General features: G+C 43.7%; 1 protein-coding gene across 10 annotated transcripts in view; it reads right to left on the bottom strand.

Annotated features, from left to right (window-relative positions):
* Positions 1-26,538, bottom strand: part of LOC311253889 (uncharacterized protein) — a 49,548-nt gene extending 23,010 nt beyond the window's left edge. For 5 of the 10 annotated variants that reach the window (XR_014622010.1, XR_014622011.1, XR_014622012.1 and 2 more), the window contains exons 1-3: positions 26,445-26,538; positions 24,353-24,515; positions 23,022-23,129 (exon numbers count right to left, since the gene is read on the bottom strand). Coding sequence is in view for 2 of the 10 variants with exons in the window: in XM_084384355.1 (XP_084240481.1) it covers positions 23,022-23,053 (32 nt within the window). In the remaining 8 variants the exon portion in view is untranslated. Of the gene's footprint in view, positions 1-4,337; positions 4,495-7,527; positions 7,651-23,021; positions 23,130-24,352; positions 24,516-26,444 lie in introns of all 10 variants that reach the window. The other 5 variants (XR_014622008.1, XR_014622009.1, XR_014622013.1 and 2 more) reach the window with 2 other exon arrangements.
* Positions 26,539-27,341: the final 803 nt, after the last annotated feature.

The following is a 27,341-nucleotide window of genomic DNA, read 5'->3' as shown; positions in this document are numbered from 1 at the left end:
TAGCGCTCCATCAGCCCATCCGTCCCACAGTCTGTTAAAATCTCCTTGGGTATGCCTACTCTAGAAAAAAGTTGTAAAAGGCAATCTGCTACTTGTCTAGCTTTGAAAGACCTGAGAGGGAAGGCTTCAGGGTGCCGTGTGGCATAGTCGCACATGACCAAAATGTAAAGGTGGCCTGAGGAACTTTTCTCAAATGGGCCTACAATGTCCATGCCTATCCTCTCAAAAGGTGTATCAATGATGGGCAAAGACTGTAATTGGGTACGTGTAACTCCTCTAGCAGAGGTTAGTTGGCAGGTTTCACAGGAAGCACAGCACTGAGAGACTTGAGTGTACATCCCTGGCCAAACAAAGCAGCTTCCAATCCTGTTCAGAGTTTTCTGGAAAGCCAGGTGACCTGCCCATAGAATTGAATGCCCCATCTCCATAACTCTCTGTCTGAACTGTTGTGGCAGTGCTAAAGTCTCATTTTTTTCCCCTTTTCTGATAGAGAAGACCCTCCTTCACCATGTAGGTGTCATCATCTAAACAGCTTGGGTTATTTTGTTGAACACCCTCCACATCTGTCACCTTTTCAAACTACTGCTTCAGTGTCACATCTTGTTTTTGCAGTGAGCTCAAATCTGGGGGAAACTCAAAATCAAGCAGTTCTGGTGGTTAAGGAGAGCTTTGTGCTCCTTGTCTAAGTGAACCCTTTAGCTTCTCCCGTCTTCACTGTGCTTGTGACTTGTGAGGTTTAACTGGCCCTGCTTCCCAGTCTACCTCAAAGAAAGGCAGCTCTCTGAGGACTCCCTCTGCACTCTGGTGGTGACACAGGCAATGTGACTGAATCACTCAATGGCTCACTGAAATCGGCTACTGAACTCTGATCCTCCTCACTGCTCCCGTCAGGTTTGCATATTGGCGGGGTCATAAGGTCATAGAGTGTGGGTACATCATCGCCTAGAGCAGCCATTCCTGACCCCAATTGGGGTCGCGAGATGATTTCTGGGGGTCGCCAAATCATTTTGGAAAAATATAAATGCGCAAAATAATGAGCGTCCAACCGGATGTTACAAGGACGACGAGCGGTTGGTCTCAAACAGGCATTTTATTACTCAAAACCAGTTGCATGTCTGCCCTTCTCATTCACACATACAGACACGGCTCTCTCTCTACCCCGCCTCTCACCGTGGGGGGAAATAAAAAAAAAAAAGAGAGAGAAAAAAGGCGCGTTGTTGTTTTAGCCACAGCTGCAGCAAGTTTGCTAGCTGGAAAAATGGAGCGATGGCTTAAAAGAAAAAGTGTTCCAGCACAAGACAGTCAGCAGCAGCAGCAGGGGTCCCAAGATCAGCCACCAGAACCACCACCTGAGAAACATATGGCACTGAGAGCTTGAAGCCAGCAAAACTAAAAAGACATTTAGAGACAAAACACAGCAGCTTAACTTATAAGCCAATTGATTTTTTTCAGCGCAGGGAGCAAGAACTAAAAAGGCAAAAAACAGTGGTGAGTGAATATTCTACAGTCCCTGCTAAGGCCCTGGCAGCTTCATATGAGGTCGCATATCTGGTGGCTCAATCGAAAAAGGCTCACACGATTGCGGAGAGTCTCATCCGTCCCGCAGCTGTAGCAATCACAAGAGCAATGCATGGGGAGAAAATATCTAACACTCTTTAACCATTCCCCTGTCAAATGACACCATGGGGCGCCGCATTCAGGACATAGCAAATGACATTAAAGAGCAACTCATTGACAGAGTGAGGAAGAGCAAATTGATGAATGCACAGATGTGTCAGGAGATGCGCAGCTGCTGGCCTTTGTGAGGTACAGCTACGAGGACATGTTGTTTTGCTCATCAATGGAGGGAACATGCACTGGACGGGACATTTTCAACAAGCTCAACAGTAACATACAAAAAGAGAGACTGAGATGGGAGAGCTGTGTCTCTGTGTGCACAGATGGAGCTGGAGCTATGCAGGGGGCAAGAAAAGGTTTGAGGGCCTGCGTGTTAGAGGTAGCCCCCATGTGAAATTTCTGCACTGTATGATCCACAGGGAAGCACTTGCTGGCAGGTGTCCTCCAAACATCAGTTAAGATTGTCAATTTCATTAAATCACGGCCACTGCAAAGCAGACTCTTTGCCACACTCTGTCATGAAATGGGATCAGACCACGAAGGACTTCTCTTTCACACAGAGGTCAGGTGGCTTTCTCACAGCAAAGTTTTAACGAGGCTCTTTGAACTGCGTGAGGAGGTCCGCATATTTTTATCAGACTGTAGTTCTCCCCTTGCTGACTATCTGACTGACCCAAAGTGGGTCACGAGCCTCGCATATTTAGCCAGCATTTTTGACAAACTAAACAGCTTAAACTTGTCCCTACAAGGCCCAAACACAAATGTCCTTATTCTCTCTGATAAGGTCATGGCATTTAAGAGAAAGCTGAAGTGGTGGGCTGTGCGAGTGCAAGGGGGAAGTGTTGAAATGTTCCCTGAGCTTGATGACTTTATGGAGAGTTACGACATAACCATTCAAACTATGAAAGGAATTATTGCCTCTCACCTCAGAAGCCTGCTTGAAAGTTTCAATAAGTACTTCCCAAATGATGACACGCCGGAAAAGTACGACTGGATATGCCAGCCTTTCACCACCTCCACCGCACATCACCTGCCATCAGAGCTGCAGGACGCCCTGCTAGATCTCTCCTCTGACCGCACGTTACAGACTGCTATCTCGGCATGCGCACTGGAAGAGTCCTGGTTGTCAGTAGCAACAAAGTACGCAGCACTGTCAAAAGCTGCAACCGATGTACTATTTCCATTTGCATCCACATATCTGTGTGAAAAGACCTTTTCTGCACTGACAACAAAATACAGATGAATGACAACAAAATACAGATGAATACTGAAAAACAAATACAGATCACGACTCCTCAGAGTTGAGAGTGATCTTCGCGTGGCCGTGTCTAACATAAAGCCAAGAATGCAGCTGCTCTGTTCAAACAAGAGGCAAACAAAAGGCCCAGCCATCACATTACATAGTGGTTGCAGCTATTTGGCTTTGTGAAGAAAAAAAAAAGAAGACAACGTTTATAGAGTTAGGAGTTTGTTTTAACAAAACTTGTTAAGTTGTTGTTATGACACAATGTTATGACGTTCTTTTTCATGTTTAAGCTCTCAGCAACATAGATGTTTAAAATGAAACATGGGCAGTTTTTCTCCCCAGTGTGTTTTGTTAAGGCTTCCTAATTAGCATGTGCTGGTTATCATTTTATTTCATTAAAAAGAAAAAAAGTTTGCGTTAATTGTTTACATTTTAACCGGCTCAACTACCAGCAATATGATGGGATGTAGCGACCATCGTCGGTCTGTAACTCACGTGAAAAGTCAGACTCTTGTTTGAAAATATTCAAAAGTGTTTCAAAATAAAATGATAAAGAAACTAATAGCTGAAGTGTGATCATAAGTGCTTGTCTGATTTGTAAATTCGACGTAGCCTACGGTGTATTGATTGTGTGTGGGTGGGGTGGGGGGGGGTCAAATCAATTCAAATTTTATTTGTATAGCCCAAATTCACAAATCACAGTTTGCCTCAGAGGGCTTTACAATCTGTACAGAGACGACACCCTCTGTCCTTCGACCCTCGATTCGAGTGGGGAAAAACTTGCCCCCAAAAAAAGGCCCTTTTAACAGGGAAAAAAAAATGCGGAAGAAACCTCAGGGAGAGCCACAGAGGAGGGATCCCTCTCCCAGGACGGACAGACGTGCAATAGATGTCGCATGTACAGAGCAGATCAACGAGATCACAATGTATTCAACTGCGGACAGCAGTGCATATTGAATTGGGGGTCGCGACTTAAAAAGGTTGAGAACCACTGGCCTGGAGTGTATGGCAATGTTGGAGCTAATGCCACAGGCAACATTAAAGTCTGCCCCCCCCCACAGTCAGATAAACTTCAGCTGTAGGATAAACATGCTCATCTCCATGAATACAGCTTATCCGTGATCTGTCTTTACTCCATTTATCTCTGGGGACCAAACCGGACAAAACTACAGTCTGAAAACGTGCAGAGTCAAGTAATGCTATTTCACGCTTTCAATTGATCAGAACTGGGGCTGCATGGCCTGCGTCCCTCACTGTACCCACTGTAGCTGGCCTTGGAGCAGAATAAAGGAAAGATGGTTTAGTGTGGCTCAAAGCTGGGCAAAATGGTTTTCTATGCCCTAAACCATTACAGTGGTAACACCTGACATCGACTTTTAGCATAGCTTGTGGCCTGGGGAGTAAACTGCCCATCACTTGAAAACCATCTACCTCGTGACTTGACCAAGCCCCTGTTTACCCCCAGAGGACTTACTTGAATGGACCTGGTGGTTCTCCCAGCCAAAGGTGGCAGCTCAGCTTCCTTTTCTGGCTGATGTGACGATGCCGGCCAGGCGTGCAGCTTCCTCTGCTGTCTTGGGGTCATGCTCTCTGATCCAGATCTCCAGCTCTGCATGGACCATCCTCAGGAACTGTTCAAGAATAATAGTGTCAACTAGTTCTTTAACTGTTGATTTCTCTGGCTTAACCCATTTGCAAAAAAGGTCTTTTAGATGCACATACAGCTCTCTTGGAGTTTCACCAGGCTCAAACTTGAGGGACCGGAATCTTCTGCAGTAAGTATCAGGTGTAATTTAATATTTTGCCAGAATTGCTGCTTTAACTTTGAATAGAATAGAATAGTCTTTATTGTCATTGTCGAGGCAATGACATTTTGTTGGAGTAGCCTTCCAGCTGCCTTGTACATATAAATAAATATAAAAATATAAAGAAAACAATCAACAATATAACAATAATTAAAATGTGTGCAAAGAAGTCCAAGCCTTAAAGGGACCAGTAGTGCAATGTGTGTGTGTAAGTGTGTGTTGATGGGGGGGGTTTCAGTGTGGGAGGGGGGTGGAGTTCAGTAGTGTAACAGCTCTGTGGTAAAGGCGTTTTTTAGTCTTGTTGTGGGGGCGCTCAGTGTTCTGTAGCGCCTTCCTGAGGGCAGCGGGGCAAAGAAGCAGTGACCAGGGTGTGTGCTGTCTCTGGTAATTCTCTTAGCCTTCCGGATGCAGCGGGTCTGGAAGATGTCCTCTTGTCTGGGGAGCTTTTTCATATCTTTCAGATTCTTTCATGTCCATCAGAACACAAGCACTGCGGGCTTTGCCGGTGAGCAGAGGGACCAGACGCACAGCCCATCCATCTTTAGGCCAGTGACAAACCTGGGCCATTCTCTCAAATGTTGTTAAGAAATGCTCAATGTCATCATCTGGACATAATGGCAGTAGCTTGAGTTCCCTCTGTCTGACAACCCAACTTGCCTGGCTCATCATTTCATCTGGGTCATCAAAATCACCATAATTTTCATCATTTATTTGTGGGCGCTGACTCTCATCCATAGTGTCCGGCTCTGTTCTTTGTTCTTCTCTCCTCATGTTAACTTGTTGCTGCATTTGGGAGACTTGATACTGCATGCGTCTCCATCGCTGTTCTTGAAGTGAGGACTCTTTCTCTCTTTGCTGGTCTCTCTCCGTTTGTGCTCGCATGAGTGATTTCACCATACCTGCTAATTCATCCAGCTTGTCTTCTGTTTTAGCATCCGTCATGGTGTCTGGAGCACCTGCTCCGCAGGGCCCCTCATCTGGTTCTTCTTGGACATTTTTCTTCCCCTGCCTTGGCATCCTTTGCTGTAACGTGGGCCCCAGCTTCTGACACCACTTGTGAGAATGACCACAATTACGGCTGGATGGTGCAGCAAAAAATGATCTACAGGCAGGTTTAAGGTGGGTCACAGAGGTGGTTCTTTATTCCTCCATCTCAGCAAACAGCATAAACACATCAGTACGACAGCTGGTGTCACAGCTAATGACCCTGGAAGATTCCATCCACAGGGATCCACTGCCTATCAACATGTTTAATCCACCATTTTTATTCCTATATTTACACTACCTAATCAGTAACCTATATACACACCCTCATTTGCCTCCCCTAACAAAAAAAATACACATCCCACTTCATATTACATTTACTAAAATACAATACACACATCCACCACCCCCACACCAATTTACGCTTGGTTACCTTTTTACTGGGGGAAGCCTTTTGACTGCACACCCTGAAGACAAGACTGGTGAGTACACAACACACTTGACTTCTTCACTGCATGCACTTATTGAGCAACACAATACAAATTCTTAGCTTAGCTCCTTGTTGAAGCAATTAACAATTATTATGCACTGTTAACCCTCTGTCCCTCTGCTCTAGGTGGAGCTGCGTGGCACACACAGCACCCACCTGCAATACCAAGACCCGACCAAGGACAATAAACGTTCAATAAATACGATAAACATATCCATACAAATGTGCAAAAAATAGTGTTAAAATGTATTGTGCAAATCTCCAATAAAGTGCTGGTGCTCCTCTTAAAGTGTCTGTGCAATTATTAAACTGTAGTCACACTCAGTCCAAAGTGCGTGGTGCCATGTGTGCAAAGCAAGGTGACGATGTCCTCTTCGTCACAAGACAATACTTCAATTGTGCTGTAACAATGCGGACCATAAAAAAAAAAAATTGTGTCAAAACATTTCAGTGCTATGAAAGATTCAAGTTTTAAAATTCTGTATTTGCATTCATCATTTGCAAATGCATTTGAATGTTGTAGAACTGATTTACAATCAACTTCTTCACTGTCACTGAATTACATCCAGTATTTACCTGAAAAAAGGCTCAATTAACCAATCTTTTAAACACTGTTTAATCTATTGAAGCTCACAGGGACTCAAGCTCTTATTTAGTCTGACGTGTTAATGTTGCTTACAAAAGGCATGTACATGTACATGCTGCACTGACTTTGGTTTATTACCGCAATACATCAATTTCGCCACCATATCAGACTGGGCAAGACTGGCCTGTAAATGTATATAAGTAAAGCTTACAGAGCTTTTTATGATTAAAAAGCACTATAACATTTGAATTTCTCAACTAATTTCAATGAGCCATTTTTATATTCAATGGTTTATTACTATTTTTTTACTACTCTCAAAACCAGTTGAGAAATTACAATGCTATAGCACTTTTCACCCAGAAAAACCACAGTTCCCTTGTTTATTTGTATTCGTGCACAGGCGAGTCTTTGCCAGGTCAAATATGGCGGCGACGTTGAGGTACAATCCAGCAGCCAATGCAGTGTCTATATTTCTATATTTTTGGTTGAAGTGGTGGGCGTAGTATTCTGATCTTTTACTTTACCTATACTTAAAGTAAAATAAATAATATCACACTTACAAGGAAATATCTTTCACTGCAAATGTTACTGAAGAATTTAAGCAGAATTGGGATAATGTAATTCAAATATTTTCAGTAAAAGTAATGGTTGCAGTAAACTATACCAGGTTGTGACTGTTTTATTCTACCTGATCAGCAACAATGCCTCTGCACCCCCAAACTCAGGGTTGAAAAGATGGAAGGAATCTTTTGTTTATTTTCAAACGCTTTTCATCTACTGATCTTGTGTAAAAATTCACCTTTGCAAGAAGGTCTTACAGCACCATCTCCAGAATATGCGCCATCCTCTGCTGATGGTTGTTTGCGTCTCTTGCGTGTTAGTGGGATGTTATCCCCCTCATTACCTGCAACATTATTTTCTGCTGAAATACATAATTTAGTCAGATATGTTCTTCAGTTGTGCTGTAACAATGCTGACCATAAAGTGTCAAAACACTTCAGTGCCATAAAAGATTAAAGTTTTAAAATTCTATATTTGTGTTAATTTGCAAATGTATTTGAACGTTGTGAGGAAATGTACCATAAAAGACGTCATCTTGAATATGAGACAAAAATAAATGGTACAACAACCTACTTAAAAACTAAATAAAAAATACCATCAATAGAAGGTGAATGGTTTCCTTCCTCTCTGCACCCATCTTTATCAACACTACCCAGAACTTTGTCTGCAGGAGACATACCAAGCTTATAAATCTGGTCAAACAAAAAGAATGGTAGACAAAGGAGAATGGAAATCAAACATACTATTTGGATCAATTGTGATTTCATTCAAATTCTTGTCATGGAACTCGACCAATCTTTCCTGCTCAAGTGCCATAAAAACTTTGCTGATCTTCGCGAGTTGCAGCGTCTTCTCAGCGAGTCGATAGAACTCACGATGTAGTCTGATGTCGTGGAAAGTTGGCCAGTTGGTCCATCTCCGTGTCTGTCTTGTTCAGGACTGTTGAAAGGGTCGCAGAATGCTTTCACAGTTTGGTTGATGTCAATGCCTTGGGACACTTTGCACCACACGCATTTGCAAAGCCACGAATGCAGTCTGAACCATGGAAGTGTGACATAGCTGCAGGTCTCGCAAACATGTAACAATTGTCTTTAAGAACCCCTCAAGCCTCTCAAGGATGTCTAATGCACAGAGCATTTTTTAAGTCAGAAGAATTGGAACTGGTCTGCCTCGCTTTCCTCTGATGATAATCGTTGAGAAATGTCTGAGGTGGAAAAAAGCTCTGCAGACAGTGCCCAGTTCAAATCCTCATGGGGCTCAGATGTGTCCCTTGACAAAAATGCATCCTTCCCTGCATCTGTTGAATAGCAGGGTTTGTTTTAAACAGACCTTTGCCAGATCTATCCAGGCCTTTGTAGAAGGACGTTCGGACAGCGCACCACTGCATTCACCTTGGAAGTCATTTAGAAACCGATGCGTTTTTTGAATTTCTTCAGTAAAGGGAATTACAGTTGGTGCATTCCACTTGGCTTCAACAATGTTCCTCAGTGCTGTTGCAGAAACCATTGCATTCCACTTTTCACTGTGCACTTGCTGGAATTCTGTGGCATGCTTCACAAGTTCCTGATCATTGGATATTAGCGCCTGAGCTTTGATGAGCTTACTGACTTTTACCAGAGAGTTTCCAAGTTTAGTTGCAAGTAACGGAATGGCAAAAGTGTTTGTGCTGCTCTCATAGCCGCATGTCACTTTGACAGCTCTGACCAACTCTAGGTATAATTAATAAAATCCTCCATCTCTGTTATTGTAAATTGTGTAATGTAAATATGTAAATTTCCTGGCATTAGCCAGCAGTCGTCCCAGTTCACACATTTTTTCTCAAGTGCACTGTTGATTTTTTGCTGTCATCCCACCTTTATTGAGCATGTGCTCTCCAAACTCACGCGGCCATTTTTTTGTAATTTCTTTGAAAGGACTGGGATTCATAGCACTGAAAACTTCCCACAAGTGCCTGTTCATATGCAAAAGCACAAGACCTGTGTATGTACACAGAGCCTGAACACGGTTCTTTCCGGGCTTTGGTTTGATTGACCCAGGCTTGAGTTTACAAATTTGCACATGTCGCCACAGAACCTCTCTTGTAAAGAGTCCTTGGCAGTACGCACAGCTCATGATATCAGTTGCCTGCACTTCTTTTGGTGGCTGTTTCAATGGGACAAGTTGCCCCTTCCCTGACTCCATGACAGCAGCATTATGAACATAGTTGCCTCTGTGACGAATATATTCTAGCTGTTGTTTTCTCTCTTTGGATCCCTTTGGAAAGCTAAGAGCTCTTGACACATCCATTTTATCTTGGTGTGCACTTTCAAGATGCCTTGCAATTTTGGCATATGGCTTACTGCAATAGACACAGAAGTGTCTCTTATTGTAGACTCTTTTGCCATTTTTTTTTGGAAAGCACCAACAACTACGCTGCCATTGGGGTCCTGACTTGAGCAGGGTTCTTCTTCAATAGTGGTGACAGATGCGATGTAGTTGATGTCCAAGTCAGGTGTTGTGCCGTCACATATGGTGGGACTCTCCATACCGCAGTCATCCAGTAAAACATAAAGAAAGTATTTTCTTTGTTTGGGATCATGGCTTTCATCACTGTCTTAAGGGGGGGGGTGGATACGGTACGGCACAGTGTCGCTGCACACAGTCTGTCAATCCGTGAGAGCGCGCGCACACACACAGCCTTATGGTACATGTATGTATAATGTGTGATGTGGTTAACACGGTTAAGTCCACTTCTGTGTGGCCCTATGAGCCTATCATGCCACTACAGCTGCAGAATGGTTTAAGCTACAGATTCTGTAGAGAACAACATCAGACCTTATAGAGCAGAAGTGTATTTTCTGTTAAGATTGGTTTCATTTCTTATCAGCAGCAATACACATGAGTTAGTTGGCTGACAGGAGGAGCAGGCATAGTGCTGCAGTTATGCAAAAAGATGAAGTCAAATACAGAGATGATCTGTTAATGTGTCATACTGGATTGGATTTAGGTTTCATAATGCAAAGACCTGATGTTTAGACTTGTGAGAAATTAAATAGTTTTCCATTGAGTAAGAAATATACTGTAAACACCATATCAGGATGTGAGAGCAAAAGGGGAGAAACCCCTTTTGCCGTAAGTGTCAGAGTCAGACGAGAGACAATTGCCTCTCGTCTGGGGTGTTACAGGAAGATAGATGGTAGATGAAATTTACATTCTAATGAAGTATCAAAAGGGTCACTGTCCTGGGAAAGAGACGATCCACCAAACATCAAGGGGTCATTGTTCTGGGAAGAAATGTTGTAACCCCCCACTCTGTTTTGTGTTTAAGTCAGAAACATTTGGAAGACGGGAGAGAACACTTCAGGTCTTCGCTCCATGCTGCATGTATTAAAGAGATCCGATTCATCACGCTGAGTCTACAATTCTTCTGAGATTTAGCAACTCTCAACCTCACAAAGGAGAATTTCCCTTACAGACTGTACACTTAATTTTCATATCACTTGCAAGACAGTTGGTTGTGGTTGAATATGAACAGATGTCTTACAGATGTCTCTTTCCCTATTTTGCAGGTACTTGGAGTACAAAGCAGGACCTGCATCACTGGCAATGGCAGACACCACACAGCAGACAATACCTTCCTTTGCACAAAGAATCCACTTATATGCCCATTCATCCAGGCAACAGGCCATTACACAAGCCATCCTCCAGGACCATGTCATTGGATGCTCTCTGCCCCTGTCTCTAGTAGAAAATCCAAATTTTAGACACTTTCTTTCTGTCATAGACTGCAAATACACTCCTGTGTCTAGGACCAGCTTGACAGAGAAGCAGATACCTTATCTAGTCAGTAAGGTTAAGGATGACATCATCAAAGCGGTGGAAGCTCAGGCAAGTGTTGCGCTTACAACCGACCTCTGGTCTGACAGGAGGCTTCGCTCCTTCCTTGGGGTTACTGCGCATATTGCCTGCGAAGACAAGGACTCCTACAGTTAAAAATCCTTTCTGCTGGATTGTCGGCATTTCACAGGGAAGCACTGTGGTGAACGAATTGTAGTGAGCAGGTTTGGATATGTAATGAGCGCGCATGCGCGAGTGTTCAGATAGGAAGTGATGCTTCAGTAAAGAGTCAACTACACGTCTTGGTCTCTGGTCCGTTTGTTGTATTACGAGGTACAAATAAGTACAAGACATGGTGTCAGAAGTGACCGTCCTCGCCTCTGATAAGAAAGCAACTACCCGACGCAAGTAAACGGAAGGTTCGTTGCAGTTTACCGACGGGAAGAGAACTTTTCGCCAACTCCAGTGAAGTGAGTGAACTAGCAGAGCTAACGTGAAGCTACGTTGACACAACATCGGTCAATGATACAGAGGGGAGCCTTCGGAAAGTAAAACAGAATGGATTCTCTATTTTCGATTAGTCCACCAGAAGCATTTGACTTCGGAGACTTTGGTAGTTGGCCACATTGGAGCCGACGCTTTGAAAGATTCCGCATAGCAGCAGGACTTAATCAAAAAAGTCAAGAGTATCAAGGGAACTCCCTAGTGTACACTATGGGAGATATGGCGGATGATGTTCTGAACACGTTAGCACTGTCGGATGGGGACAAGAAAAACTATGACAAAGTAAAAGAAGCGTTTGACAAGCATTTCATTTGCAAGCATAACGTTATCTACGAGAGAGCTAAATTCAACAAACGTCGCCAGGAGCCCGGAGAAACGGCAGAAGCGTTTATTACAGCTGTGCATAAAATGGCTGAGCATTGCCAGTATGGAGTTCTCAAAGATGAGATGATCAGAGACCGCCTTGTCGTAGGTATCAAAGACCACGCACTTTCAGAGAAATTACAGCTAGATTCTGAGCTAACTCTTGTGAAAGCTACGACGAAAATCCGACAAAGTGAGGAAATTAAAAAGCAACAGCCTGTATTAAGAAGTAGCACTGATGCCACTGAGGCAAACATGGATGCAGTTGGATTCAAGTTCAAACAGAAATTCTCCCCACATGGGAAGAGTGGCTTTAAGCCGAAGGAAAGAACAGTGCAAAATTATGCAAATGATAAATGTGGCAGATGTGGAAGGATACATGAAAACTCATTCAATGCATGTTCCGCCCGCACTGCTGAGTGCAAGAAATGTAAGAAAAAGGGACATTTCGCCGCTGTCTGTAAAACTAAAATGAGAATGGAGGAAATTAAAGAAAGTGACTTGGATGAGAGAGTTGAGTCATTGTTCCTGGGCACAGTGAATTGTACAAAATCCGACACATGTTGGCAGAAGTCAGTTGCAGTGAATGGCCAGCAGATGGTGTTCAAGTTGGACACGGGCGCCGCAGTGACAGCTATCCCAGCACGCTTGTACTCAAAAAAGCTACACGGGGGGCTGTTACCGACAACCAAAAGACTGTGTGGACCAAGCAACGCTCCCATAGAGGTAAACGGACATTTTACTGCAGAGATTAGCCATAATGGAACTGTAGCAAAGCAGCAGGTGTACGTTGTGCCAGGTTTAGTGACTCCTTTGCTGGGATTACCTGCTATACAAGACCTTGACCTGCTCAATCCAGTACAGGCTATCACAACAGCGGAAACAAGCTACAAAGAACAATATCCCAGAGTTTTCACTGGCTTAGGTAAGCTACAGGGAGAATACAAAATTAAACTAAAAGACAATGCCTCTCCCTTTGCCCTCGCTGTGCCACGTCGCGTGCCATTGCCATTAAGGGGAAAAGTCCAAGAAGAGTTAAAAAGGATGGAGGAAATGGGTGTTATTTCTCCCATAGAGGAAGCTACAGAGTGGTGCTCAGGTATGGTTGTAGTACCAAAACCAAATGGAAAAATTAGAATATGCGTTGACCTAACCCGCCTGAATGAAAATGTGTGCAGGGAGCGACATATTCTTCCAGCAGTTGATGAAACACTAGCTAAACTAGCCGGAGCTAGAATTTTTTCCAAACTGGACGCCACTGCTGGTTTTTGGCAGGTGCCTTTGCACAGAGCTTCAGCCCCACTCACCACCTTCATCACGCCCTTTGGTCGTTATTGCTTTAATCGTCTCCCTTTTGGTATATCGTCGGCCCCTGAGCACTTCCAGAAGAGATTGACGCAACTGCTGGACGGCCTGGAGGGAACCTTATGTCATGCAGATGACATCCTGATTTTCGGTGCCACCCCCACAGAACATGATGAGAGAGTGCATAAAGTGTTGCAAAGACTGCAGCAGCATGGCCTCACTCTAAATGACAAATGTCAGTTTGCCGTGAAGCAGGTCAAATTTCTTGGACATGTTGTGAGTGCAGAAGGCACACATGCAGATCCAGAGAAGATCAGAGCGATTAGGGAGATGCCACCACCGACAGACGTGTCCGATGTGAAGCGCTTCATGGGAATGGTCAACTATGTGGGAAAGTTCTCACCTAACATTGCAGAGCTCACAGGACCTATTAGAGAACTCCTGAAAGCAGAAAACATGTGGATGTGGGGAGCAGCGCAGCAGAGTGCATTTGATAGAGTGAAAGACGAGCTCAGTTCATCTGCTGTCCTTGCCCAGTACAGCCCAGACAAACCGACAAGAGTGTCAGCAGACGCCTCTTCGTATGGGTTAGGAGGGGTGCTGTCTCAGCTTCAAGACTCAGGAGATTGGAGGTCAGTGGCTTTCATATCCCGCAGTATGACTGAGACAGAGCGCAGATATGCCCAAATTGAGAAGGAGGCCCTTGCAGTCACCTGGGCTTGCGAAAGATTTCAGACTTACCTCCTGGGTCTGCACTTTGTGATGCGAACAGATCACAAACCGTTGATCAGTCTCCTCAGCTCAAGGCCGCTTGATGACGTCCCACCTCGCATCATGCGATTTAGGTTACGACTTATGCGTTTTTCCTACACGATCATACACGTACCAGGAAAAAACCTAGTGGCAGCCGACGCTTTATCAAGAGCGCCACTACAGTCGACAGCAACAGAGGATGACCTTGTGCTTCAGAATGACGTGAACGCTCATATCCAGGAGGTCATTCAGCAGCTCCCAGCCTCACCTGAGAAGTTGCTCCAAATAAGGAGAGCTCAGGAGGAAGACCCCGTGTGTAAGCAGCTGTCCTCCCTGATCCACACAGGGTGGGAAAGAAACAGTTCGGCACCACAGTTAAAGCCCTTCTGGCAATACAGAAATGACCTGCTGATGGTAGATGGCCTGCTAATGAAAGGAAACAGGATACTGATCCCATTAAGCATGCAAAACGACATCTTGGACAAACTACACCAGGGTCATCAAGGCATGGTGAAATGCATGGCCAGGGCGCATGAATCAGTGTGGTGGCCAGGGCTGACCACACAAATCAGAGAGAAAGTACGTCAGTGTGAAATTTGCGCTAAAGAGTGTCAAAATGCCACAGAACCTCTGATAACCACACCCTTGCCTTCACGCCCTTGGGAGCGGCTAGCAGCTGACTTATTTGAGTGGAAGAAGGGTCAGTACTTAGTTGTCATTGATTATTATTCACGTTACATTGAAGTTGTCAATCTTACACGCACTTCAGCAACAGCTGTGATCGAGAAGATGAAAGCCATCTTTAGCCGCCACGGAGTGCCGGATACACTCGTCACAGACAACGGACCACAGTTTGCTGCCACTGAGTTTGCAGATTTTGCTAAGGATTACAACTTTCAACACGTAACCAGTAGCCCCCGTTACCCACAAAGCAACGGGGAAGCTGAACGGGCAGTAAAAACTGTCAAAGCCTTGCTGCAGAAGAGTGAGGACCCTCACAAAGCACTCATGACGTACAGAGCAACTCCTCTTGCTCATGGAGTATCACCTGCACAGCTCCTGATGGGGCGAAACATTCAAACACCCCTTCCGGTGAGTCCAAACACCCTCACACCAGCCTGGCCGGACTTAAGGGCTTTTGAGTTGAAAGACCAGGAGCTGAAAAGACAACAGGCTGAGGGATACAACAGACGACACAGAGCACGGGAGACACCACCTCTCAAGCCAGGTCAGAAGGTTTGGATACGGAACACAACACACACAGGAGTCGTCTCTGGCTCAGCAGGGACACCACGCTCTTATGTGGTTCAAACCTCCACCGGCAGTCTCCGGAGAAACCGTTCTCACCTGAGAGTGGTGCCTTCATCGTCTAAGGACCAGCCAGACTCTGCACAACACACCAGGGCTGGCAGGGAAGTCAAGCCTGTGAAAAGACTGAATTTGTAGTTTAGTGTTGTGTGTATACATGGAGCAGAATAAACTCCATACCACAACAGAGAGGATCAGGCAGTCTACCCTACCTCTCAGTTAGGTTATGTACTTACCTTAATGTTCAAAAAAAAAAAAAAAAAAAAAGAGAGAAAATGAGATGTGATAAGTGATGTAACATTGAAATCAACCAGTTAATCTAACCAGTTTACATATATGCTCATGTTTACAGTGATGGTTAACATGTCATCTGTTCCCCTGCGTAGAAGGTAAAATCTGCATTAGGCTTTAATAGCATATGATTTCAGTTTTCTATAAAGAAGTGGAAAGTCTCAGTTTAAAGGGGGAGATGTAGTGAGCAGGTTTGGATATGTAATGAGCGCGCATGCGCAAGTGTTCAGATAGGAAGTGATGCTTCAGTAAAGAGTCAACTACACGTCTTGGTCTCTGGTCCGTTTGTTGTATTACGAGGTACAAATAAGTACAAGACACGAATCACCTCAGAATTTGATGAAATTGTTGAGGAGTATGGCATTAGCAACAAAATAAGCTTCATTCTGACGGATAACATATCCAACATGAAGCGGGCCCTTAAAGTGAGATTGCCAGACTCAGAGCAACCTGAAAGTGACAGTGATGACCTTGATGATGAAATGATGTGGGAGGACGTAGAAGACTTTGAACAGCCGTGGTCATCAGGTGAACGCTTGTCTTGCTTCGCACACTCGCTCCAACTGGTCGTCAGTGATGGCATGAAAGAAGTGAAGGTAATTGCAAGAGCCATTGCTAAGGCCAGTTCACAACCCTGCTTCACAGCAGTTCTAAGGTCAGAGACATGTTTGAGACCCACTTTGGGGCTAATAAATCTATCCCGGCAGCTAGCAATACCACAGGGCTGTCACAGAAATGTGCAGCGAATGTGATACAGAAAATATTGCGTTTTCAGTCCGAGAATGGGCCCAAGCTGAAAGACCTTTGTACTGTGCTTGAGCCTTTTTCTGAGGCAACAGACCTCACAGAAGGAGATATTGTGGTTACCATCAGCATGTTGGTCCCCACCGTCCTGGAACTTACCTCAACAAGATGGAAGTGCAGCTGCCGCAGATTGTGACAATAGTTAGAGCACTAAAAAAGTCTTTAGAGAAGAGGTTCTCAGGGATCTTCAGATGGATCAACATGGAGCAGGGGGATCCCGAGGAGCCATTTAATCATCGGATCTACTTCCTTGCCGCCACCGGCATAACTTTTTTAAATGATGATGACCCTTGCTGCTATTGTGTCACGTGATTTGATTGGCTGGTTTCGCACGCAGACGGCACGTTACATTTGACCTTTTGACGTTGCTTGGCGTAGGCTATTAACCGCTAGCTTGCGAGTTAGCATCATGGACCGATTTACTTTCGTTATCCCAAAAAAATGAGTGAGAGTGGACGATGGCGGTTGCGGCGATTCACACACACATTCCAGCGCCAGCATGGAGGATAGAGTGATGGTGCCAAACGTGGAGAATGAGAATGAAGGGGAGGATGAAGACAAGGAAGAGGCATTAACTGGAACGGCGTCAGCGGAATCAGCGGCGACTGCTGCATCCGCAGAGGGTTTATTTCCAACAACAACAGACTCTGACTCTGAGACCAGAGGTAATGCTAACAGACACGAAAATGAGAACGGTGCCGAGATGGAAGGGCGTGCTTCAACGAGCGGTGAAACTGTGGTCACGGGCGGCAGGAATCTTGGTGGCCCTGTGGATTTGAGCCAAGACCCAGCAGAGGGACCGAGGCGGCCTCAACTCCAGTCATACATGCGTCAGAGATTTGGATCCTATTCCCAGCCAACTTTAAGGAGTTTTAACTACTTGTGGTTCAAACAGTATTCGTGGCTGCAATACTCGCTGTCAATTGATGAGGCCATTTGCCATGCCTGTAGGCATTTTTTCCACCACCTTGGCCATGGGCCGAGTCACACAGAAAAGAGCTTCACCCATGCCGGGTTCACAAACTGGAGAAAAGGAGCAGAGAAACTGGCTCAGCACAATGCAAGTGCTTCTCACAGACTAGCCATGGAAGGATGGTGTGAGTTTAAGGAAAAACAGAAAAGCGGGTCGAGGATTTTGACGCACCTTGATACTGGACATAGCAAGATTGTACAAGAAAACAGGCAGTACATGCAAGCAGTGGTGGAGTCACTGCAGTTTACAGCTTGTCAAACGATTGGACAGAGGGGGCACAGAGAGGATGAGCAGTCCACCAACAGAGGTAATTTCCTTGAACTGTTAAATCTGCTGGGGAAATTTGACAGTACTGTGTCAAAGAAATTATCTAGTGGACCCGGTAATGCTAAATATGTGCACCATGATATTCAAAATGAGCTGATTGATATTATGTCCAGCATGGTGAGAGAACAAGTAAGCAACGAGGTTAAGCTAGGAGAGCACTTTGCTCTAATGGTGGATGAAACAAAAGATGTGAGCAAGAAAGAGCAGATATCTGTTGTTCTGCGTTGCCTAAATAATGACAACATTCATGAGGAGTTTCTGGACTTTATCCCTGCAGATGGCTTGGATGCACAGTCTTTACTCAAGTCAGTTAAACAGACATTGGCTAAGTGCAACATAGACAAAAATGCATGCATTGCACAGTGCTATGACGGGGCATCTGTCATGTCCGGGTGCAACAACGGTGTCCAGGAAAAATTTCGCCAAGAAGTGCCACATGCACTTTACATCCATTGCGAAGCGCACAGACTAAACTTAGTTTTAGTTGACTGTGTGCATAATGTGAAACCAGCTGCAGAATGCTTTGCAACAGTCCAGATGCTGTACAACTTTTTTTCTGGGGCAGTGACACACAAGGTGTTCATGGAGAAACAGCAAGAACTCGAGCCCACTAAACGAACAGCAGAACTGAAAAGACTATCAGATACCAGATGGGCCTGCCAATATTCTACACTGTGGGCAATAAAAAGAACAATCCCTTATATCTTAGCAACTCTTGTGGATGTGAGCAACCAGACGAATGCTCATAGAGCTACTGAAGCGAAATCACTGATTGGACTTATTGATGCACAGTTTGTTCTGCACATCTATATGCTGGAGAGCATATTTAGTCTCACAAAAACCTTATCTGATCATCTACAGGCCACAGATTTGGAGCTGGCATCTGCCATTGACCTGGTCTTTGCAGTTGTTGATGCCCTCAATGACAAACGCAATGCTGAAACATGGACAAAAATCTGGGACTGTGCCAGTGACATGTGTGAGTCACTTAGCATTGACATGCAGCGCCCACAAGTGAGGAGAAAAAAACAGCCCCGCCACCTGCTGGAGTTTGTGGTGAACAGCCAAACAGGATCAAAAGAGCCACTGGAAACTTCAGATGACTATTGCAAGCACTGCTTTTTCCCCAGTAATCGACAGATTAATCAGTGAATTGAACAGGCGATTTTCTTCTGAAAGCTGCCACATTCTGAAAGGAGCAGCAGCTGTTAACCCCAAACACAAGACATTCATGGACAAAAATGCCCTTTTGCCCATGGCTAAACACTGTAGAGTCTTGGAGGAAAACCTTGGAGCAGAACTTCACCAGGTAAAAAGACTTATTGTGAGGAAAAAACAAAGTGGGGACGTTGTCAGCACCACCCATGATGTGCTGGTGCTATTGAGGACATACAAGGATGCTTTTGTCGACCTGTGCAAACTTGTGTGCATCTCCATGACACTGCCCATCACATCAGCTGCATGTGAGAGGAGTTTTTCCTGCTTACGGCGTTTAAAAACCTACCTCAGGAACAGAAGTGGATATGCCCGAACCAGCAATCTGGGTGTGCTGGCAATCAGCTCCAAAAAGGACCAAAGAACTGGATGTGGATGCAGTCATTGACCGCTTCGCAGCTAATCACAACAACAGGCGGATCATTCTCTTATGACTAGTGAGTACACAATTCTTTTTTGACAGGTCTGAATTATGCTACTTATTGTTTGTTAGTTTCAGTGGAGCCCTAAAAGGAGGGGAGAACAGAGGAGGATGGGAGTGGAGAGGAGTTTATAGGACACACAAGAGGAGTGACACACAAGTTATGTAGCCTGTAACAGTTTATTTTGTTAGATGGCTTTGTATATTTAACTATATACTGTGCTACATTTGTTGCTGCTCACAGTTGCACTATTTTGTAAATCTACAGATGTTCTCTGTGGTGCTTGTTAAAATAATTCACAGTGCTTATGATGTTACATGTTACAGCCTGAAACACAAGTCGGACAAGATCTGGAACCCTTTCTATTTAGTTTTGGAGTGATGGTGATCAGCTGCTGTTTTTGTTTTGTGCCGTCATGTTATTTGGTTAGGGGACATAAATACTGGGTTGATTGTATGATTGTTTTGATAATTGAAGTAAAGCAAAACACAAAACCCTTATGTACAGTATATTAATCTGGGATCAATAAATCTTATTATTAAGATTATTTTTTTGGTGTTTGTTGTGTCAGAATTCACTAGCACCTCCTATAAACAATCCGGCCCCCCCCCATGGACCCCCCAGTAATAAATCTCTGGAGCCGCCACTACTTGTCCCCAGTTTGGTTTGAGCTGGGTAGATTTAGATGTCCATAATGGGGACATCTGTCTGGTAGCTGAAGTCCGTGGTATAAAGTGTGACGAGGAAAGGAGAGAGGACAGTCCCTTGTGGAGCCCCGGTGTTGCTGACCACAGCATCTGACACACAGTTCCGCAAGCGCACGTACTGTGGTCGGCCAGTGAGGTAATCCACAATCCAGGACACAAGGGGGGGATCCACCAGCATCGCCGTCAGCTTGTCACCCAGTAGAGCAGGCCTGATGGTATTGAAAGCACTGGAGAAGTCAAAGAAAGTGACCCTCACAGTGCTCCCCGGCATGTCCAGGTGGGCGTGGACACGGTTCAGCAGGAAGATAATGGCATCCCCGACTCCAATCCGGGGCCGGTAGGCGAACTGGAGGGGATCCAGGTGCGGCCTGACCATAGGCCTGAGCTGCTCCAGGACGAGTCTCTCAAGGGTCTTCATGATATGTGACGTCAGTGCCACCGGTCCGAGAAACCACTGGGCTGCGGCGTCTTTGGCACTGGAACGAGGCAGGACGTCTTCCATATCACAGGGACCTTCTGGAGGCTAAGGCTCATGTTGAAGACACGATGAAGCACTCCACAGAGCTGTTCGGCGCAGGCTCTGAGAAACCGTGGGCTGAAACCGTCAGGGCCTGCAGCCTTACCGGCGGGGAGTTTGCTCAGCTGTCTCCTGACATGAAGCGGTGTAAACAGTGCAGGTCGAGGAGGGGGAGAGTTGGAGTCCACAATGAGAGGAGGCCAGGTAGCATGGGAGCCAGAGTAGGTGTGAGGAGTGGGGGATGGGTGTGAGGTGCTCAAGAAGTTGGATGGGGTGCTAGCAGGAGGAGGAGGGGGGGTCTGAAGCTGTGGTGGCTGGAGACAGTCAACAGGAGAGCCAGCAGGGGCCAGGGCTGCAGTGTCAAATCTATTGAAGAATAGATTTAACTCATTGGCCCTAGCCACACTACCCTCAGCTCCACTGCTAGTTGGTCTGAAGCCGGTAATGGTCCTCATACCACTCCAGACCTCCCTCATGTTATTCTGCTGGAGTTTCCACTCCAGCTTCCTTCTGTAGCCGTCCTTAGCCTCTTTGATCTTGACATTCAGGTCCCTCTGAATGTCCCTCAGCTCCTCCTCTTTTGTAAGTCAAGGCTTGTTGTTTGGGTAACAGCGCACAGTCCTTGCTGGGACAATGCCCTCCACACAGAAATTAATGTAGTCCGTAATGCACTCAGTAAGGCCATCAATGTCCTCTCTGTGTGGCTCACAGAGTACATTCCAGTCAGTCACCTCAAAGCAGCCCTGCAGTGCCTCATAGCAGTCCTCTGACCATGTCCTCACTGTGTTTGTGGTCACAGGCAGCCTCTTCACTAGAGGCACATAGCAGGGGGTGAGAAGCACCAGGTTGTGATCTGATCTTCCCAGTGGGGGGAGAGACGTGGAGGTGTATGCGTCCTTTACATTAGCATACAGCAGGTCCAGGGTCTTCTCCTCTATGGTTTTACAGGTCACATACTGGGTGAATTTCGGGAGTGTTTTTTTAATGGAGACATGGTCGAAGTCACCCGAGATTATAATGAGAGCACTCGGGTGAGCAGTCTGTAGTCCGGCTATTGTCGAGTGGATGACGTCACATGCCGACATCGGGTTAGCGGACGGTGGAATATACACAGCCACGACAATAGCATGTGAGAATTCATGGGGTACATAGTAGGGACGGAGAGCCACAGCTAACAGTTCAATATCCGAGCTGCAGATGCGGTCTTTGATAGTAATGTGACCAGGATTGCACCACCTGTTGTTCACATAAACAGCAAGCCCCCCTCCTTTGCGCTTACCGCTCATAGTGCAGTCCCTGTCAGCCTGGACAGTGTGGAAACCCTCCATGGAAACATTGTGAAACATTGTGCTTATAATGGCCTTTGAATAAATATATGGCATCATTGGCCTTTGAATAATATTTGCATATCGTTGTGATTGATTAAGCATTAGGCCTATGCCATTTCAGTGATGCTGATATTATACGGTGTAATTTGGCTACTATAATTGGAAATAATGCAATTTCAAGTTGATAATTGTGTGTATCTTTTATATTTAAAATTCACGTTTCATCTACAAATTAAGTACAATTTAAATCATATTTAATTTAAATCATAACATGTTTCCCATAGACTTTTTTTGAGGTGCAGGGTGGTGTTGGAGGCTTGTTATTTTGTTAGATGACTTTGGGACTATAGTCATGTCAGTCCTTAACAGCACTCAAGAAGTCAATCCTCAAATAGTGTAGAAATAGCGGTCATGCAATTGCTACACATATTTGATGCATTATGATACATGCACTGTCTCTGTATTATTGTGCCTGTAGTTGATATAATACAATCTCATATTTATACTAAGCAGCTGAACCCAATATGGTGCTTATGTTCTACAACTCGTGCAAAATGGCAAAAAAAAATAGTTTTCTTTTGGTCTCGGTCTTGAGCTGAACTAGTCTTGGTCTTGACTTGGTCTGCCTTGGTCTTGGTACTCGATACTCTCTGGTCTTGGTAGTGTCTTGGTCTCGGTTTAGGCAGTCTTGACTAAAAGTCTAGTTGTCACACATCTTGAGAACAAGAAGCTTAGTGGGGACATTTCACACACCCCGTTGTCATCATTTATGGGGACCAGTTGTCTCCAGGTCATCAGAAACCTCACACAAAGTTTGTACTCGTACACCAGAGTAAAAGTGCATTGTGGGGACGTCATGAATTTCCCTGATTAGAGCAATATTTCTGTCCAAGGAAAATGTCTACTAAAGTTCAGATCTATCCTAAATGTCCCTTAAATCATCTGCCTTATGGGTGCAGTAGATCAAACTGTATGGCTCACCTGATTCACAATAGATTTCCCTCATATTGACCTTACTTGTTGCATTTACTTGCTTAAAGATAACAGCACTAAAAGAAGACTCAGAGACTCCAGAAGTTAACATCAACTATGAACGTACCTGTTGATAAGTGTCCTGTGGACAAGAAGCATCAGTTATCTCCATCTCTGTAACGACAGCATGGTTGGAGCCTGTGACAGGAGGAACATCCCTTGTGGTTGTGGTCGTCTGCAATGATTTCATGGAAGAAAAAAAATAAAAAATATGTTAAGCAATTGGTCAATTTGATGTTAACACTAATAATATTCAATTAGAGTAATACATTTCCTTAAGGACTTAGCTCTAAAGATAAAGACATGCCTACACACCAGACTTCAGAGGAAAACAAACACCCAATTCTACTGCATTTTTTCCTACAATTACTTCAGCTATTGTGTGCTGTCACACATCTTGAAAACAAGAAGCTTAGTGGGGACATTTCACACACCACGTTGTCATCATTTATGGGGACCAGTTGTCTCCAGGTCATCAGAAACAAAAAAAGTTTGTACTCGTACACCAGAGTAAAAGTGCACTGTGGGGACGTTGTGAATGTCCCCGATTAGAGTAATATTTCTGCCAAAGGAAAACATGTCTATTAAAGTTCAGATCTGTCCTAAATGTCATAAATTCGTGAAAGTATTCATACACAGATTGATTAGATTTCATTTATTTTTCAAATGACGCTACATTCAACCACCATGTTATTCTGAGACAATAAACCCTACACACTTAAACACTGTGCAGTTGTGACACAAACTTGCATTCGCCATGGGCAGTCATCTCCTCCATAGTCATATGTAATTTCCTCACCTTCCTTTATGTCACATAAGTGTGGTCTTCCTTCCACATCAATTTTTTTCATCTTACAATTTGGATGTCTGTGTTCATTTTTATTTATTTATTTATCTATTTGATTAGGACAATGCATATTAATCAACATATCAGCGAAAAGCATCAATGTAAATATGCCGGAGTTAGCACAGTTGCTAAATTTTATCCGTTGTCCTAAGGCAGGATAAAACATGTAGAAATCTTACAAAAAATAAGTCTTGCTTCACATCAAAGTTAAAAGTCCATACACAAAGTAGAAAAGAAGAAGTGGTTACCCATGAGAGCATCATCATTAACTAAACACCCAAATAAACCGTCTTCTCTGGAGGCATCAATACTTAAAAAGGATAAAAAAAACAAGTAAAGGGAGGGGGAAAATATTACAGAAATGAAAATAGTCTCCTACAGGTCCTATACAATTATTTGTTTTAACTTTGATACATTTCGAAATGTATTTCATTTACATTGCAGGATCATATTAGCAGATGGCAAAATGGCGATCACTGATTGTGCAAGCCTGTATGTCAAATTTAACAATGTATATAACTATAAAGCAGTATAGTAACTGAAAATCTTACCACCATGTTTTCCCTCTCCACTTGAATGCAAACAAAAATGCAGAGCATGAGGAGTGGTAAGAGCTTCTTCTCCTCTGGGCTTTGTCATCATCAATCAAATCTCCCCTGTATTCAACTACAAAGTCTCCTTTGCAGAATGAACCTTGGGTGAATAAACCACGTCCTGTAAGAAAAAAATAAGACAAAAAAAAAAATTATGTCCACTACAATTGTTTTTTGATCTGTTGCTTAATGTATTAAAAAATACACACTGTAGATAAAGAGCGAGAATAATGACTAATTTGAATTTATGAAAAAGTGGTAGTGGTGTGCTCATGCCCTGTCTTTATACTGTCAAACTCAAGAAAATGCTGGGGCTCTTAAAGAAAAGGGTCAACATGAGAAAAAAATGTTTTCAGCCACGAAGCTGCTGCTGAGGTGATACATGCAGGCAGTGCATCACCTCAGCAGAGGGAGGAGGACAGGGTGAATGGCTGTTACTGACTGACGTCTGTATTCTTTATCCTTTCTAAACTTCACTCAATATTATGATTTTAAGGAATATGTATTTATGTTTACCTACATTTTGACTCATTTCCAGTGATATATTAGTTTATATAGTGATGTTCCTGCTGTTAGCTTTACTGTTGCTGCTCTAGAAACAATAAATAATAATAGATAAAAAATTCTTATTATCTGTTTAGCACATAAACAAAAACATGAGTTCACTCAAGCAATACAGGCAAAGGCACCGAAGCAACAAACACTCGTGGATACTTTCCAAAGGAAAAAGAAATATCCTCGAGTCAGCGACATGGCAACAAATATTACAGAGGTCATTGAATTCATCGCTCCGGATAACCAGCCCACCTCTGTGGTAGAGGATCAGGGTTTACTTACTGACTTTGTTTACTTGTTGTTTTTGTTAAACTAATGAAAACCAATGTTGCAATAGGGTATGCAGAATAAGAAAGAGCCATATGAAAGTATTTACTTTGTTTCAACAAAATAAAAAAAAGCTATTAAGAACAGCTTGGATGCAGGTGTTTTTTTTCGTAATGCAGCTGTATTATCTAAGAAAATATTGGGCTAAGTATCGGATCGGGACTTGGTATCGGCAGATACTAAATATTAAATGACTCAGATCGGGATCAAACTGCAAAGAAATTAATAAAAAATGAGATAGCTTAGGCATCAGTTCTAGTAAAATAAGGTTACAGGGTTTTAAACAATATGTTACCCAAGTAGCATATGGACTCTTCCCCTTAGCAAACTGAAAAGCAGCAAGCGTAAACATTCCATTTTTACCATCTCTTTTTTTTTTTATTGTGCTATTCCAGCTCAATTTCTGTTAAATCCAGCTTGAATTTAGTTGTGAAATATTGAGTTTATTGTGTAATGAAATCAATCAGTACAGTGGGGCCCCCAAATCCTTCATTTAACATATTGTTCATTTATTATTTTCTTCTATGATATATATATATACACATATATTCTCTGAATTTGATTTCCACTGGCATGATTTAGGTTACACATCCACTACATTCTTAATTAATATTCTAAGCAAAACCTGGCTTGCTACACTGTTTAATGACTATAACCAACCAACACTAAATCTTCGATATTAACTGCGCCTCGTCTGAAAAGCATGGCTCTAAAAACTTTGCCCACTTCAATATGGTTGGATTATCGTAGCCCACATAAGCATGACTTCCGGTCAAATTGTGATCAAGTCAAGTGCATTGTGCTGCGAAACCAACCACCCATCCCCCCACACCAGGTGTGATGGACTCAGTGAATATAGCCGCTACATTCCTACCGTGGCAAACATAAAATATAAAAAATAAATAAAATAACTGACACCCGAACATACAAATGACCTTAATTTTAACGAGTCAGTCCACCCTGGTGACCGAAAACTCTGATAACTGTCTTAAGCTGACTGTGACTGTTAGCAAGTGCTAATTTATGATACACCTGTGTTCGGCAAGCGACCTTTAAACAAGAAAGCCGACAGTTTTAGTAAATAAAAAATGGCTACACAACGCATCAAACTGTCATGGCTTGTCATGGTTACGCTACTGTATATTTTAATGAAATACTTAGTACTTACTGAACACGCTGCTTGTTATACCCTGTTTCATCGACTTCAGCGGTGGCACGGCGCTGTAACGCCGGCGGTTGTATGATAGTCCACTTCCTGTTAGATTTCACATTAAAAGCCTACCGGCGGAAGTGACAATGTAATGGCGATTTAATGAAGGGAAGGTAATGTGCTACTCAGCGAATTAAACGGGTTTCCTAGTCTGGTCTGCAGGGGCTTTGTCACAAATCATTTTGCTTGCCATAAGAGCAGATATTGAGATCTCATATCTCCCATTAACATATATAAATATATATTTGTTTTCCCCTTTTCATTGCTTTTAGAAATGGAATCATGGACAATATAGAAAATATATACAAAACAAAAATATATAACAAAAAAAACCTCTTCAGTGTCAAAGTGAAAACAGATTTCTACAAATTGATGTAAATTAACTGAATATATATAATGTAAAATAAGTGACTGCATAAGTATTTGCCCCTTAAAGTCAGTATTTAGTAGATGCACCTTTGCCCTCAATACAATCACTGAATCTGTGTGTGTGTGGATAGATCTTAATCAGGCCTGCACATCTGGACACTGCAATTTTACTCCATTCTTCTTTGCAAAACTGCTCAAGCTCTGTGAGGTTGAATGGGGGTCGGGTGTGAACAGCCCTTTTCAAGTCCAGCCACAAATTCTCTATTGGACTGAGGTCTAGGCTTTGACTGGGCCACTCCAGAACATTCACCTTGTTGTCTTTAAACCATTTCTGTGTTGCATTAGCTGTTTGCTTCAGGTCATTGTCCTTCTGGAAAATAAATCTTCTCCCAAGTAGTAGTTGCAGACTGCATCAGGATGTCCTCCAGGATTTCCCTATATTTTGCTTCATTCATTAAACCCTCTCCCCACAGCATGATGCTGCCA

Source organism: Pagrus pagrus (genome assembly GCF_965226575.1).
Source record: "Pagrus pagrus genome assembly, contig: HAP1_SCAFFOLD_62, whole genome shotgun sequence".
Lineage (NCBI taxonomy): Eukaryota > Metazoa > Chordata > Actinopteri > Spariformes > Sparidae > Pagrus > Pagrus pagrus.
The sequence above is the reverse complement of the archived record's forward strand: the minus strand, read 5'-3'. Positions and strand labels throughout refer to the sequence as shown.